At 48.9% G+C, this 17,080-nt stretch overlaps 2 protein-coding genes across 6 annotated transcripts in view; both read left to right on the top strand.

The window, feature by feature from the left end:
- The first annotated feature begins 359 nt into the window (after window positions 1-359).
- LOC122380928 (tyrosine-protein kinase CSK-like) lies at window positions 360-9,669 on the top strand. 5 transcript variants are annotated; one of them, XM_043364565.1, is made up of 10 exons: window positions 360-435; window positions 793-856; window positions 3,702-3,943; window positions 4,408-4,627; window positions 5,040-5,174; window positions 5,568-5,774; window positions 6,447-6,541; window positions 6,826-7,021; window positions 7,343-7,525; window positions 7,901-9,669. In XM_043364565.1, the coding sequence occupies exons 2-10, from the start codon at window positions 833-835 to the stop codon at window positions 7,985-7,987; spliced, it is 1,389 nt and encodes a 462-aa protein (XP_043220500.1). In that variant the 5' UTR covers window positions 360-435; window positions 793-832; the 3' UTR covers window positions 7,988-9,669. The 5 variants fall into 5 exon arrangements, with proteins under 5 accessions (XP_043220500.1, XP_043220504.1, XP_043220502.1 ...); XM_043364569.1 differs by having other exon boundaries at window positions 373-397; XM_043364567.1 differs by having other exon boundaries at window positions 400-454.
- A 910-nt stretch (window positions 9,670-10,579) lies between these two features.
- LOC122380926 overlaps window positions 10,580-17,080 on the top strand; it is a 34,111-nt gene continuing 27,610 nt past the window's right edge. The window contains exon 1 of the mRNA XM_043364561.1: window positions 10,580-11,959. Within this exon, the coding sequence (XP_043220496.1) occupies window positions 11,776-11,959 (184 nt within the window). The 5' untranslated portion in view covers window positions 10,580-11,775. The remainder of the gene's footprint in view (window positions 11,960-17,080) is intronic.

The following is a 17,080-nucleotide window of genomic DNA, read 5'->3' as shown; positions in this document are numbered from 1 at the left end:
CTTTAAGCCAATCAACGATAGAGTTATCCAATACGCTATGAGTACAGCAGTATTTGAACACAAAGTTAAATTGAGACGAAGCTTGCGCGTTAGCGCATAGAATGAATCGAAAACTCGAAATATTTTATTAGCAAAAATGACGTATTTGGTAGACTTGCTTTGGGAGACATTGATTAAAGTTCCGTCAAAATATTTCAATATTTGGTGTAAATCAGAAGTAATTATGATAATCATAAACAACTTAATGCTTTGAACTATTTTATTTAATTGAATTTGTCAATGCTTTTTCATATGACTTCGTGATTCTTATGAATTTTCTTCTTTTCAATGACGTCAGCGAATTATTAAATGAGCCAATCGGGTGCTATGATTGTACGTGACCTTGTAAACGAAAGTTGTGAGTGGTAAAAAGCTACAAGCTCTTGTCTTGAATTTGTGAGTATGCATGCTGTGTGTGTGTATGCCTTTTAGTTCTTTGCGTGTGTTATATCATGTATGGCCGTTTGTGTGTTCAATTGCTTCATGGGAGTAATTGGGTTAATATCTTGTACCTTGTACCTTGTAAAGTTAATTAAATTAATTATTAGGAAGTTGCTTAAACTTTTTATTTGCCTTTCTAATGGGTTGTTATTTTTGCTCTTTTATATGTCTGAATGTCGCTTTTATCCTACTCACAATCTTATTTGTATTCACTGGCATTTTACTGTAATATGGCCTATTTTGTTAAGTAAGCGTATGACGAATGTTGCATGTATGACAAATGTTTGACTGGATATTCTTTTATTTTTTCAGGCTACCATTACCTAAATAGCATGAAAAAGGCAACTACAAAATGAGCCACAAGAGCTCAAGAGAGGTATGTATCAGTGTGATACTTTTCATCAGTAAAAAATTCAAATACATAAAAATATGAGATCCTGACTGCATTGGTGCAAGTTGCAAGTTGTAAAAATGCCCAAATGCAACTGCGGATGCTGGAGATGCCTACTTAAAATCAAAGGTGTTTTGTCACATGAAATCAAGCAATTTGGTACCTATTTATATATCATCCACAGCATAAGAGCCTATCATCCTGACCTTAACATACATAGAGTTTTAGGCAGTGTTCCATTTTTCAGACTTTTTGGTGGCAAATCACACCTAATGGGGAAAATACTTTCATCCCTAAAATATGAATGGCCGACTTTACATCATCTCTGAAAAAAGTTTCATGTATTCCCAACAGCCAGTTTACATGTCACTTGACAGTTGATACACCCACATCCTTTTGTTTCACACCGTCAAGATTCTGACATGAAATCCTGGTTTATCAGTTGGCATACAAATTGGCATTACACCATTTTACAAATATACTTTGGTTATTTATTTCCCTTTTTCTCATCCTATGATTTCTTTCTTCATCAGCACACCCAACCAAAATCAAATTTTAGAACACTGGTTTTAGGTGCTAGTTAGTAGGCACTGATGTTACCAGAGGTTATTTCTCTGAATATCACCAATTTAAATTGGCACTTATTAAAAAAAGAAAACATTTTAGATTTTGCAAACAATTGATTAAGAAGTAATGCTTGAATATTGACATTTGTCATGAACATTTTGTTAAACACCTTATTTTTTACAGACGTAGTTCAACCTTTATGCTCATGTTGAGGAAATTTCAGCCTCAGATCAATAAGGCTGGTAAAGTCCTTGGTTATTTCTTTATGGGGCATAAGAGTGCACCAACAGGGAATGGTCATGTGACCAAGAACCAGTAGTCCTATTGTAGCTTATCAAGATAGGTGGGTGGGTTATGCCCCCTCTCCTTGCCCTCTTACCTGGCTGATGGCTCCTGGGCCATGTAGGGATGTAAGTGGCATTTGAAAGGGCATACAAAATGAGAGAACTCAAGTAGTTTTTGGGTCAGGGCAATGGTTGTATCACCAGAATTTATCAAAGGTTAGATTGTTCTGTTTTTTTTATATTTGTGAACAAATTGGGTATTTGAACAAATCGACACATAGCTCATTTATTACCTAATACAAACAGAGCCCAGAACATTGAGGATAAAGACATTCAATAGGTGTGTTTTTGCCACGGCCAGGCATTGAGTTGTCAGATTTGATCTAATGCCAACAGGTTAGATCTACCCCAGGTCTCCAATACTTAGGTAGAGGAAAAACATTTTACATTCATGTTAAATGCTTTTTTCAATAGCCTTTTCGTCACTGATATTGCCTGAACATCATATTTCACGAGCATCGTGCTTCTCCGGAGACGTCTCGAATATTTCGGCCTTGAGACACTTAAAAAATAAAAATAAAGTTCATAACGTCATCGATACAGGTCGCTGCATACCGGTCGATCTGTTTGGTTGCGCCGAACATATGCCAGGTGTTTTACCCCGCGTTCGATGTCTCGGACGACGAAGATTCTACGTCGTCCGGCCAATCCTGTTCTAGGTCGGCGGGGGCTCGGCTGCTGTTATGGAACGTGATTGGCCAAACGGCATAGAATCTTTGTCGTCCGAAAGACATCGAACGCGGGGTTAATTCCTTCAACATGTCGTTCTCAAAAGTTACCGTTTAAAACTGCTTGTGACTTTGATTTGAGATGACCTCAGCTGGTGTCATTTCTCACTGATTCGCCTGGGCGCAGTAGTCAGTACACTTCTTCTCTTTGACTCATTTATGACTAATTTATGACTTGGAAATTTTCATTTTGATGCTTTTTTCAAAACCCCACATCCGTTGTTTGTGAATTTCCGGGAAGTATGACATAATTCTTTTAAAAAGTGTCCAATCGTCTGATCCCTGATCAATATGTGTGTTCGTAGGCTTGTTCTGGCATTGCTTGATCTGCCAAAACTGCCAAACTTGAGAAAAACCGAGTGACTGTACGTTGTTGAAAATTTATACCCAACTTGTCGGAAATTCACGGGAGAACGGATGTTGGGTTAAAAAAACCGTGTCGATTTTTGCGTTTAAGGTCCATCATTAGGTACCACTGCCCGAAAAGTAGCGCGTAGCTAGTACCGTGATTTTTTTTTTGTTACTTGCGAAAAAAACGTAGGTTGCGTAAACAAAACTCGCCCCATGATGCTCCTCTTTGCTAAGTGCCCCAAGTAATCTCCTTTAGCAAAGTTTGCGTGCAACAAACAGATAAAGTTATTTAAAAAGATCAAGACACTGAATCTTATGATGGCCTATGGCTAGAGTAAGTATGTTCCATTTTTACACAGCCACTTTTGAACGACATATCGACACCATTTTTTTAAACCCCACATCTGCTCTCCCGTGAATTTCCGGGAGGCACGAAAGATCTCCTTTTAAAAGTGTCCAATCGTCCGATCCTGATCAAATATGTGTGTTCGTAGGCCTGTTCTGGTATTGCTTTATCTGCCAAGACAGACAAACTTGAGAAAAATCGAGTGATTGTACCTTTTTTGAAGGTCTCTAACCAACTTGTCTGAAATTCACCGGAGAACAAATGTGGGGTTAAAAAAAAGGTGTCGATATGCTGATTCTGACATGTTGTTGACAGTGTTTTCCGATTAAGTAAATTGTTACTCGGCGTCACTCTCCGTTTTGCCCGGCTGGGCGCGGCGGACCGTCTGAGTGTGCCGTCACAGTTTGGTGACGGACCGGTGTCGTGTGACACCACCGGTGGTGGCGCGTGGCGACCGTGACCGTGATGTGACGCCCGTCCGCGCCCGCCGACAGGAGGTGTGGCAGCCGGGCGACAAGGTGGTGGCCCGCTACAACTTCACGGGCAGCTCGCACGAGGACCTGCCCTTCCAGAAGGCCGACCTGCTCACCATCGTCACGCCTACGCGCGACCCCAACTGGTACAAGGCCAGGAACTCTGAGCAGCGCCAGGGCCTCATCCCGGCCAACTATGTGGAGAAGCGGGCGTCCAGCGAGCACGGCGAGCGGCGCACTGCCGTCAAACTCAACGCCATGCCGTGAGTCAGATGTCGGGCCGGGCGGGGGCGGAGGAAGGACGTCCGCGGAGGGGAGGGGAGGGGAGAGACAGTGTGACTCAGCGCGGACAGAACAATCACAGCGCCGCCACCGCAGCCGGCCGACAGGGGCAACCCGAGCAGCTATCCTGCTCTTCCGCCCTCCGACAGCCGCCGCTCAGTTCAGGTCCGCGCCACACAGGATATTTCCGTGGCCCTACACTATCATTGGGGCATGCACGATATGTGTCATTGAGTCATTGTGTAAGCTTGTCCTGTGCCATGCGGCAAGCACCACGTTATTGAAAGTGAATGGTTGATAGATTGTCATTCATCCTGTCCCCATGTTTGTTTGTTCTTTCATATTTACCAGGGTGAATGATAGTTTCAGCAACGTAGGTTTGACCGGCTGGTGCCAATTTCCGAGGCCACTGATGTCGATTTCTGACCGATTTTCCCGGTTTCAGCTGGTTTCACGGTAAGATAGCCCGTGAGAAGGCCGAGCAGCTGCTGTCGCCGCGAGAGGACGGCCTGTTTCTGGTGCGGGAATCCACCAACTTCCCCGGCGACTACACGCTCTGCGTGTGCTTCCAGGGCAAGGTGGAGCACTACCGGGTCATATTCAAAGACAACCGGGTCACCATTGACGAGGAAGAGTTCTTCGAGAATCTCACCAAACTCGTCGAGGTAGGGCAAAATAGGAGACCGATCGCTAGGTGGCAATTTTAATCAAATCAAGTGTGACTAGTGGAGTCAGCTATGCTTTGGACGATTCCTGCACGGTAGCTCAAAATAATTTGATCTGTCTACAACTCTTTGTTTTGGTTTGTCTCTGAATTTGTCTCTGGCTGGCTCGTTATGTCCGTTTACCTCCGGCCGTAGGTATCGGTTCGTTGTTAGCAGCTCGAGGTGTGGGTTTGTTGTTGGCTCGGGATGTTCGTTTCTCGCCGCTGCGTCTGACGCTCACTGTTCCGTGCAGTCGGTCAGTGCTCTTTACAGGCCGACTGATAACCTGCACGGCTATCCGTGTTGCTGTCACCCATCTGTGTCGATGTAGCGTCTATCAATATCACTGTCCGACTATCTGTCTGTTGTGCAGCACTACCACAAGGACGCCGACGGCCTGTGCACCCAGCTGAGGCGCAGCGTGCCCAAACAGGGTAAACAGGACTTCTCGGTCGACTCCAAGGCGTTCGAGACAGCCGGCTGGGTCATCAAAAAGGAGGATCTCAAGGTGCGACTCTGTGGGCCGTCTCGGCTGGTGCGGTGACAGATGGAGATTGATCTTATAGATGTTTCCCCAGAAATTTGAAAGATACTGAAAGAACAAGTTGTGTCGCATTTGGTCACATTGCAGGACATAAATACTTTTATGTATTGCATCCTAGCTGTGGAAAGTGATTGAGCAATAGATATCCCGTCTTCATTTATTAATCCTCCCCGATGCTTGCGTGGTTCCAGCGGTTCAGGATTCCAAAGGTAGGCCACTCACCTACACGTGCCTCCCTCACTTTGATGTAACCTTACCTGGTCTCCCCATAACTCTTTGAAACTGTTAACCCTCCTGAAGACCCCTGCCCTCACTCTGACCCTAGTTGACCTCCCGTTGACCCCGCCGCCTCGTCAGCTCGGCGAGCCGATCGGGAAGGGAGAGTTCGGTGACGTGCGACTGGGCACGCTGCGGAACCACGAGAGTGTAGCCGTGAAGACGCTGAAGGACAGCAGTCGGCCGGTGCAGCAGTTCCTGGCCGAGGCGTCCGTCATGACCTCGCTGCGGCACCCCAACCTGGTGCAGCTGATCGGTGTCGTGTTCGACGAGGGCGTCATCTACCAGGTACGGAAGGGGTTGAGAGGTCACGTGGGGTTAGCTGCTTAGGTACAGTAGCTACAGGGAGACTAGGTGATCTGCTGGTCATGGCAGGACATTCCTCTCCTCTATTCATTTATTAATTTATTCGCCCATTTATTTATTTATTTGTGTATTTATTCATTCATTCATTCATTCATTCATTCATTCATTCATTCATTTATTCATACAGTAATTGATATTCAAGCCATTCATCCAATCTATCCATTTTTTTCATTCATTCATTCATTCATTCATTCATTCATTCATTCATTCATTCATAATATTTCTGACCGATGCAGCGGCCGTTGAGCCCTCTTACTGCTCCGCGCTAAATGTTATGTGTTTCTCGGCTCGTCGTTTGCGACCGATCCAACACGGATGTGCAAGAATGATGTCGACTTTGTGTCTATTTACACTGCTGTCGGGATGTTTTGCTCGCCTTTGCACCGTGTACGGAGAGCTGATGCACATTTCTGTGCGTGTTAGGGGGATGCGGTACGGCCGTCAGACGTCCAGCACACTGATGCATGGCGTTAACTGCCACGGCTGGTTCGCTGTAGCGATGTGTGACGCTGAGGTGGCTGTACCGTGTCACGGTACTTGCGTGACATCATCATAGTAACTATTTGACGTGACCGTGCCGCGTGTGCTGGCCAGGTGATGGAGTACATGGTGAAGGGCAGTCTGCTCGAGTACCTGCGCTCCCGCGGCCGGCTGCACGTCTCCAAACTGGACCAGATCAAATTCGCCTGGTGAGTGGCCGACTGTTGTGCTGGGCCGGCTAACATGGCACCCAACGCCCAGCGCTGGCATCTGCCTAGCAAATATACAATCGTATATATTTTGGAGAGGGTCCTCTGCGTTTGATTTTCGTTTGTTTTCTTCGAGCGGTATTTCATGACGCATTCATTTTCAAATATGTCTCTGCCGAGTCGTGTGCTGTGAGTGTGGACTTGTGGCTGACCCGCTGACTGGCCATCCTTACCCACTGAACCATTGACTGACCACTGACCCGAGCGCTGACCCCGTCCTGCAGTGACACGTGCGCCGGCATGGCCTACCTGGAGTCGAAAAGGTTGGTTCACCGCGACCTGGCCGCGCGGAACGTGCTCATATCCGAGTCGGAGACGGCCAAAATCTCCGACTTCGGCCTGGCGAGGGAGGAGCAGTTCAACCAGGAGGGCGGCAAGTTCCCCATCAAGTGGACGGCGCCAGAGGCTCTCAAAGACAGCGTGAGTGGCGAGCAGGCGCTGACTGCTGCGATGGGGTTCCTGTGTACTGCGATAGGAAACCCGGCGTGCAAAACTCGTCTGATTCATTCGCTGTTCTTAGTGAATGCACTCGTTCTGTAGTCGCTGTGTTTATTGTAGTTTGTTTACGTTTCCCTTCTGATCCGAGATACGTCGATGCACTTCGTCAGTTCGACGATAGGCTGGTTGAAAATATAATTTGTGGTCGCTGCCGTGTACTGATACTCGTGTACTGAATCTGATAACTGAGTCTCGCTCTTCACAATGAATCGTCGCTGATCTCTTCTCGTCCCGTGTCTGCAGAAATTCTTCTCCAACAAGTCGGACATGTGGAGTTTCGGCGTGTTGCTCTGGGAGATCTACTCGTTCGGCCGGGTGCCGTACCCGCGCATACCGCTCACTGAGGTGGTCCGGTATGTGGCCAGCGGCTACCGCATGGAGGCGCCCGAGTGGTGCCCACCTGAGGTCTACCAGATCATGAAGGAGGTGGGTGACACGACCTCCCAGCGGGACAGACGTGTGCTTGTGTCAGAGGTAGATAGGGAAAATTGTACAGTGGCAGGATCAATGTACCCAATGAGGGGTTGTTTCAATTCGGCCTTATTTATCATACTGTGATAATAATTGCATCGTGACAGGCGTCGCTGATGCGGTGAATGGGTCGTCTCCCAGCGTGTCTCCTGCTTTTAATTTTAGTTTTTCCTTATGTAAAAAATATACGAGTTTGTGATGGGTAAGCAGGTTGAATAGGTTGATAGCGGTGCAGTGTCCACCATTACAGTGGTCGTCAGCAAGAAGAGACTACACACCACTTGGGCCCGTCAAGACCCAACCTGACCGTGCTGCGCCCTCTGCCCACAGGCCTGGAGCGCCAACCCTGACGACCGCCCCACGTTCCGGGCCGTGGAGACGCGTCTCAAACAGATCAAAGCCACGTTAAACAGCTGAGTAGCGCCGCCTTCCGCCAGACCGACTGGAGACACCACGGAGAGACTAGGAGCGCGAGCGACCAGCGCTGACAGCCACACCTCCATACGCGCCGCCGTCCGGGCCCGGCCCGCCCGCCCGCTCCCCCGCCTCGCATCGCGCCACCCCGTCTCACCCCGCCTGTGATGCGCATTGTCCCTCCCCGCGCTCCGCGTGCCCCCTGCCGGACGAGCGACCCCCGGACCGGCCCGGTGGCAGCCGCCCCCTGAAGCTGTGCCTACGCTTCCGGACCGCGCCGCACGGACACAAAATGGCGGTCTTTATTACTATTTTGACATTGTTAATTAGGTACTTATATACGATAGCGACGATAAACTGCTCTGTACATAGGGTCACGCTATTGCGGGCCGACGTATGCGAAAGAGACGGAAAACTGAGTGTGATCTGCACGAAAGCTATTAGGCCGTTTACATACTGCTACTGGCGCGCAGTGAGTGTACGCTCCCAGTGGACGTTTTGTTGGTGTCTGTAAAACTGGGTGGAGATTATGCCGGTCCGCTGAGTGTTTTGTATAGGGTTTTAAACGTTCCGAAGTTGTGTCGGTGCGCCACATGTTTATGACGAGTGTTTTATTGGCGTGTCGCCCTCGGCAGTAAGTCTCGCCCTATTTTTGAGTATGTCGTCTGCGCTGCTCGAAGGCTCGATATTCTCGACAGGGGACGTTTCCTCTGTAGAAGACCCCAGCCTCGACGGAGGGTCCTGCCCTCCCTGAAAGGCGCTGCTATTTCTAGAGGCCGACATCTTCCATGGAGAGCACTGTCCTTTGTAGTGCACGTCGATATCCTACGGGCACCACACTTGCTGGATAGGACAACCCCTGCCGTACATGTTTCATTTTCTCCTGCCCTGACTGAATGTCGCTCTCTGCTGGTTGCTGGTGATCGTTTCACAGACGTAACCTACGGCTTGCCCTGTGCGCCTGTCGAACCGGACAACCCACTGCTCCTCCGCGCTAGTACCGGGCCTTCGCGGCGACCGGGGCACCTGTCTGTGTGTGGAGAGCGTGGGATCGGCCGCCGCCCCGCTTTGTACTGGCCAAAGAGCGACGTCGGACGTTTGAATGTCCGAGTGAGCGTGACCGTGTATGTGACAGAAGGGCAGTGCGGATTCTGATCGAATATCTCCGCCCAGTGTGTGTGATTTGTCGAAGCTGGTGGTGACAGCGCCCGAAATGTGACGCGGAAGGATATGAACTACTGGTCAGCGTGGATGGGATGCCGGCGAAGAGAATGACACGCCTGTGTGTGACGTGACAGTGTGACACGCTGTGACGTGACGTTGTGACTCGCTATGTGTTGTGACAGTGACACGCTCGCCAGCAGACTGCCTGGGCTGTCTGCGCCCGTGGAGGGCCAGCAGCAGCAGCGGTAACTGTCACCATGTCGCCCTCTGTGGCTCACTGAACAACCGCAGGCACAGCTCCTTCGTGAGTGAGAGAACCGGAGAGCAGCATCCCCGTGTGTGACTGGACGCGGCAGTGAGCGAGCCACGGCCGTGTTATTCCATGCCGCTCGACCGGCGACGGGCTCGTCTACTTGGCTCGGAAGGGTGAACTGCGTCTGAACGCTTTTATACACTTGGACCGACTGTTCTGGCACTGCCCCGCGCCAGGGGCCGTGCGTCAAATACAGTAGAATGCGACATGTGTCTGGTTTAGTGGTATTTCTCAATGGCTGATCGATATGGCGTGCTTTCGCTCGCCGACCGTGCATTTGACGCGCATTTTTCATGCTAGTGCCACTTTGGGTATTGTTCGTGTGGAAATGGGGTTATATAACACACGATGTTATTTTTTCCACGACCGACGAAACTGCCTGATGATGCTCTAGCTCGTGCTTGACTTCTGCTTCTTGGCTGCCCAGCGCTTGACGCGCAGTTTTGCCCTTAGGCGCAGAGCCACCGAGGGCTGTCCCGTTTACGACAGTTGGTATCTAATGTCTGTTGGGCCATTAGAGATATATAAGATCTTTATGTGTGACAGTGTCCGTACCAGTCTGAGGGACAGCTTTCGTTCCGACCCGCCTAAGTGCTTAGTTTTTTTCCGGTCACACGTCTGGGGCCCTTAAAACCACAGAGAAAAGCGCAAATTTAATCTCAATCCTCTTCACATTTCAAAGTCGGCCGTAAAATAATAAATTATGCATGACAATCTGAACAGCAAGCAGAAAGGTGCAGGATTACGGGGATCGCGTGTCTGAAGCGGTCGTAAAGTTCATTAACTGGCGTCAGTGGGACCGGGGACGGTCACTGTCGACACAGGCGGGTTGTTAGCGGCTCATGAGCCTCTGAACGGCCGATATATGTCTGGAGTCTCGCCGGTAGGTAGCCGTCGGGGCTGCCAGAGGTATGGCCCACGGGCGCCTGTCAACGGATCAACAGCGGAAGCCAACGAAAACATGTCGCCACGAATAAACAGCGCCGTTCAACATTTCTGGTGGTGATTGCTATCCATTTTATTTTAAAATAGCACCCATTTACCCACTCCCCGAGGGACGCCTGGGCTGGAATGTCGTCGCTCGCTGTCGAGCCGTCCTACTGTATCGGTATGCGTCTGTGACGGACGGGCGGGCGGTGGAGCTCCGCCCGTCCCTCCGCCGGTCCTGACGTCAGCGGCCGGCCGGCCGGCCGGACCGGCCGCGGCTGGTGGTGGACACCGGGGGCCCGTGGGTTGCTGTGCGGCGGGCCGCCGACCGGCCCTCTACCGCGGCGCCGAGTGGCGACACCTCGCAGAGTCTGAGCGGAGCCGGGCCCGATCGGCCGGCGTCTCCCGAGCCGCTGCTGTCCAGAGGCCGCCGCTCAGTCGCGTGGACAGAGGCACGGGCCGACGGCGAGTTTTTATCGAGTGACTGCGTGAGACGACTCTGGTGCCTGGTGAGCGGTTGCGTTTCAGTGTTTTACGAGTTGCAGAATGTGTCCTCGGCGGCCGGGCTCTGCGTATGCGTATCGATAAACAGACTGGCCCTGGCTGTCAAAGGATCTGGGACGCGTCTTCCTGGAGTGAGAGGCCTTTTCCGACAGTCGGAGAGCTCGGACAGACTACCAAGTGCCTAACGGTGAAAACGGTGCCCTAAGGACGGAGTGCCTTTTGAACAGCGAACCTGAGCGTTATCGGTCAGAATTGACTGCGTGTGCCTGCCGAACAGTGCCGATCTCCAGATGGTCGAAACCAAGTGTCTTTCATTGAAACCGCAGAAACAAGACTGCATATTGCAATAGAGTGTTTGTCGGACGGAATACTTGTGAAGAAATGTTGAGTGACTGTTGAAGTGAGACTCGGTCGGTCAGAGACGGCGCATTCCTGATCCATGCTCACAGGTCGAAGCCTTTGTGTTCCGTGATACCGGTTGCTCATTGTGTTCTCATCTTACCTGCAGCTGCCCTCGGTTCTACGGGGCTACATACAGCGGGTCTTGCTAGTGAGCCCCAGCTGTCCCACCTCACCCACAGAATCTCCGATCCATCATCCCGCTGTCTTCAGTTCTGATCCCGTCTCCAGCGGCCCAACACTGTCTCAGCAGCTTTGAGCTTCGATTCCTTTCCCAGCAGCTTGGGTCCCTCCTCTTGCTGTCTTACCAGCTCCGACCCCTTCCCAGCAGTTCCAGCTCCTGCTCTCATAGTCCCAGCAGCTCTGGTCCCGTCTCAGCAGCTACGGTTCTTCCGGCCATCCCAGCTCCGCACGGCTCACGGCCGTCTGCTGATCGTTTAGCGGCGGCCGGATCTGCTGAGCGTGTCTGAACAGCCGGCGCAGGATGGCTGTGCCGGTACCCAAGGGCGAGGACTTTGGCCGCCGGCAGCGGTCGCGGCGCACGCTGGTGCTCGCCGCCGTGTTCCTCGTCTACCTGGCGCTCGGCGGCGTCGTGTTCGGACGACTCGAGGTCTACGAGAAGGAGCGCACCGTGCTGCGCACAGAACCCGCCTGGCGCGCGCTGAAAGGTGGGACAAGGGTCGCCCGTGCGCAGAACGGTGTGAATCGGATGGGTTTTATCATACCTACCTAAAGGGTAAACGGTTTATATCGAATGGGTTGGGGATTTGGGTGAGTTCCATAAGTGATTACTTTTAATTAATCATCTATCGATTTCTTTTCTGCTGGGAAAACTTCATTATTTCCAGGACATCTCGTTTTCGTTGCTCTATCATCCTGCTAAAAGATTGATTTCCATGGAATATGGATGGGACGATGAGATACTATCTTATTCATGATATTACCCACCGAAAATCGGTTAACTTTGGAATCATCATTTAACCTCAAATATAGCCGGTAAGTATCCTACTGCATGGGGTTGCGTAAGTAGGTAGTTATGCAGTTCTCCAATTCAGTATTCAAGAAACACCCTCTATGAAGGTGTCGATAAATACGAAAGAGGTGTTTTTATTTTTCTCTCATTGAATTTTAGGGGAGTCTCAAAATTGGCTTGACCCTAGGTCACCGATGATTCGTGATAAGCATTAACCCCACCGGACCTTTTGCCTTTCTACATACGCTCCGGCCGAGTGGGAGGCGCGGCGGGGGTACGACCCGCCCCCTCGCCGTTTCGCCCCTAATCGAGCTTATAGTCTATAAGTTGCAGAAAAAACGAGCGTACGCGCCGTTACGGGACGCAGCGATTGGTACCGAATTTTAAGGTCTCAGGTCAACCGCGGCGAACTCTGAGGTCAGGTCAAGTACCTGAAGGCACGGGCTCGGTTTTTAGTAAATCATTTCGCCAAAAATAGTTACAGAGCCGTGAATTTAGCACCATCGTGTTTATCTTGAGCAGGCGCGTCGAATAATAGGTACTGTTTATTCGGATGAGGTCATCTTAAGGTGTTGACTGTTGACCTCGGGTCAAGGTGAAGTCAGAGCCATTCATATTTCAGGTCACGAAGCTGGTCAAAGGAGGTCATATTGCATAGGTATCATTTGATTCAGCCGAGTCCATTGATGGCTTGCGAACTTACTCTCGCTAACTTGTTATAGGTGTGATGAAAAAAAGACATGACTAACGCTGGCTTCCTTTTCTTCCCTTTTACTTGCTTCATTGTAAGACGGCCATAGATGCTTAACTAGGTATATGAAACAAGATTTAGTGGTGTTATTAGGTAGATATACTTTGTTACATGAGCCAGATGCAGTCATTAGCAACGTGTCAAAACTTAAAGAAACGTTAAGTGAGACTGAAGAGTCATGTCTTAATAGTTAATACCCAGGTAAATGCTTATTTGAAATTGTTTTAACGGACTTTCACTGGGTAGTGGGTAAAAGTTATTATTGGTCCCGGTACTCCGACTTGTATTGAAAAGTCTTCGATGGGGCACACATAGGTTTAAAACCTATGTGTGCCCCATAGATGTGTGCCCCAAGACTTTTCAATACAAGTCGGAGTACCGGGACCAATAATAATTTTTACCCACTACGCAGTGAAAGTCCGTTAAAACAATTTCAAATTAAAGAAACGTCTCAAAACCGTGGAAGATTTATGCTGGGTAAATAAAACAAATCCTTACCTAATCCCCATCCATCGCGTGGCTGTCATTGACGCGGATAGTGTTAAGCTGACGATTGATGGCCCGGTTTGTGTATGCGGTGACGCGCAGTAAAACTCAGCCGATACGACATGGTTTTCCATAGGTAGCTGGATTTCTCCGGCTGTGCTGTTGACTAAGCTATGTTCTTGCCTGTAAGTTAGTACCTTCTATTTATTTTATGCATTGCTCAATGAGTAAAAAGTTACCTATACCAGTAAAACGCCTTTTGGGCGAAGAACGAGCGAGCGAGATAGTGAGCCCTGCACGTGCAGAAGGGCGAGAGGGTACTTCCAACGGGCTTGTGCAAAGCACCCTTCTAACCGGTCGCTAGCGGTGTACCAAATTTGAACGCAATCGGTCCAGCCGTTCCTGAGATCTGAAAGCGGCATTCTGCACGTGCGCACGTGCAAACGGGGTCCAAAATGACTTTTGCACGGCACCCTACTAACCGGTCCCTAACCGTGTACCAAATTTGAGCGCAATCGGCCCAGCCGTTCTCGAGATCTGGAAACGCCCCCTGCACGTGCGCACGTGCAGTAGCACCCTAACCGCAACACATGGGAATGCATTGCCTGGTGGGTGCCTACCTGTATGCCAAGTTTCAGCGAAATCGCCCCAGTAATTACCGAGTTACTGAAATGGGAACAAATTTGGCACCTCTTATTGTTGTATTTTGCACGTGCAGTGGGGGTCACTCACATAGATGAAGAGTATCCGACCTTTGGTAGAAGGGATGCAGCTACCCTATAAAAATGACCGCAAGACCATCGCTCAAGCCGCTGCTGAGATATGGGCCTCTCAAAATCATTACTTTTGCAAAACTGCTTGAACACCCTTGACTTTTCACGTGGCACGTGCCACGGCGGTCACTGAGATGTATCAAAAGTAGTCAATTACGGGGTAGAAGGGATGGGGCTACCCAGCAAAAAAGACTGCAGGCCAATCAGTCCAGCGGTTGCTGAGATATAAGCCTCTCAAAAGCGTTACAGGCCGGGCCGGGCCGGGCCGCTCATACTGAGATTTTCCCGTTATATTGAAAAGACTTCGCTTCGCTCGCTGCGCTCGCTCGCTCGTAACCATTTAAGAATGACGGTTAATTCTTTAACACATAAAACGGCTCCCACTTATGATAGGTACCTACATATCCGAGATAAATTGACGATTATACAGTGAGTTATGCAGAGGTCTATGATTTATGAAACAGACAGGGTCAAATTTTATCAGCGCAATTCACACGTCTCGCTGCGACAGAAACACGATTTACGATTCAAGAAAACTGCATAATACCTACCGTGCAAGTTTATGTCAGAAGCTGATTGACGCATGCGTGTCAAACATGAGGACACTTCAGCGAAATACCAAAATTTAAAAGGCCTATCGAGTATCGAATATTTTTTACGCGATGTTATACCCATGAGGTTATTTGTATATGAACGTTTATATAGCCTTGATATTAACGTCTAAATTGGGAAAATTGGACTTCTGATGACCTCTGGTGGCCTGACCTCAAACTTGACACATATGTAAATGAACAGGTATAGTATTTCTTGAAAGTATCGCGTCTCGAAAGTATCGCTATCGCTCCCTGGAGTGGAGCCCCTGGCTATTGAGGGCTGGCTGCCTGGCCGGTCCGTACCGTTTTCATGGTTTCACGGGATTTCTTCAGGCTTTGTTAATGATCCCTCAATTGCCGCTTACCGTTCGTCACAACCATTTACCTCCATAAACGAATAAAAGTTAAGAGCAGGCACCTCCCCAATCCGAATCGAATCACTCGAGTCAAACAAAGATCTATACCATACCACGGGAACGCCGTTTGCATACGTTTTGAGAGTATAATACTGAGCCAAGTTTTACCAACAGAAAGATAGCCGCTTGCCGGAATTTTTTGCCTAAAGATCGCTTCACATATCGAGCGTAAATGGTTGAACCCTATCCGCTTACGTGCCCATCGTGTTTAGGGGAGAGTGGGGCACATTCGTGCAAAAAAAGGATAAATCCATATATCTGTTCTTTGGTTAGTGTAACGGCAAAATTGTTCATTGTAGTATGGAAAGGAACTATTGCAGATATTTTTCCTCCTTAAAGTTATCCTCTAAAATTATTGCTTCTATTAGAAAAATGACTTTTAGTAACTCTGAACGTTTGCACGAAACTGCCCCACCTATGGGCTATGGGGCACATTAGTGCATGGGATGGGACACTTTCGTGCACCCTGAAAAGTTCGAGCAATTACCGGGCATTACCAGAAATTTACCAAAAGAAATTGGCAAATGGCAGTGGGTCATTTCACTTGATTACTTTCGACAAGAATGCATGATTGCACAGCATAAGTAGAAAGAATGGGCTGGCCAACAAGAATGTGCCAATTGCCGGCCTCCGTGACCTCGCCAAGGTCGCGTGTCACACTCACGACGTCGCAAGCAGCGGAGACTGAGTCAGGCGAGCGTCATTAGTGAAACCTACCACAGATAAAGTCATAAATCGCAAAAACTAAAAAGAAAAATATGCACGAATGTGCCCCTAGGCAGTGTGTACACGAACCTGCCCCACAACGCTATCTGTAATATATCTCAAAATTTATTGTTGAATAATGACACTTTTCAACAAACAAGTTTGCAGCAGTTTCGTGACTAGAGTGAGCTTTTTCGCCCCCCCCCCAATTTCAAAAAGCTGAACCACATTTCCGAGTCACGACTCACGATCACGAAAATGGATGATATGAGAAAAGTTTGGAAAGCTCACGAATATTACAAATTTGCGTTTTTATCAAGCATGACTACAGGTACAGTGCAGTAGCGGCGGAACACCCTCAATTAAGGGAGGGGGCAGTGCCGACTTTTAGTCCCATTCTTTCCATGCAACGCCCATAGGGCTAATGTTAAAGGGACCCTCCCACCTTCAAAAAAGTTAATGAATTTGCATGAAAGTGATGTCGCTCGGTTCAGAAAGAGCAAAAACGAATATCTACCAAATTTCATCGAAAAATATTCACCGGTTTTCAAGATATTAGACTTTTACTTTTGTTTACTTTTTGGGATCTCCGCTATTCCTAGCGACTTTATTTGAAAGTGCGGCATTTGTTGCGCGCAAAGCAGCATATACCACCGCGTGCTACAAAACGTTTTAGTCAAACATTTAACGGACGTTCGAAAGCCTGATGACGTCATCAGATTCCCGTAATGGTTAAGAGATAGGGACCAAGCTGGTCCCACCCTGCAAGTAAAGGGAAGAAATTTCTTGAACACCATAAAGCTGCGGGGGTTGCGACCAGGATAAATGGTGGTTTCTGAGCCTGGCCGCAAACTTGGCTATCTCAACTCAAAACTAATGTTAAGGTGGGAGGGTCCCTTTAAAATGCCAAAATCAAAGGGGGGCACGGTGCCCCGTTGCCCTCCCCGTTCCGCCGCCTATGGTACAGTGTTGTCTTCTACAGTGAACGAAGGGCGGCAACGATAGACATATTTCCATAATTTACCTTGAGCTCGTGCAGTCACTCGTGTTCCCATAAACTGCTGAAAACGACTGTGCGCCATGCACGAATGT

This window comes from Amphibalanus amphitrite, unplaced genomic scaffold (genome assembly GCF_019059575.1).
Source record: "Amphibalanus amphitrite isolate SeventyFive unplaced genomic scaffold, NRLGWU_Aamphi_draft 000109F_arrow, whole genome shotgun sequence".
Taxonomy (NCBI): Eukaryota; Metazoa; Arthropoda; class Thecostraca; order Balanomorpha; family Balanidae; genus Amphibalanus; species Amphibalanus amphitrite.
Note: the sequence above shows the minus strand (reverse complement) of the source record. Positions and strands in the feature narration are given on the sequence as shown.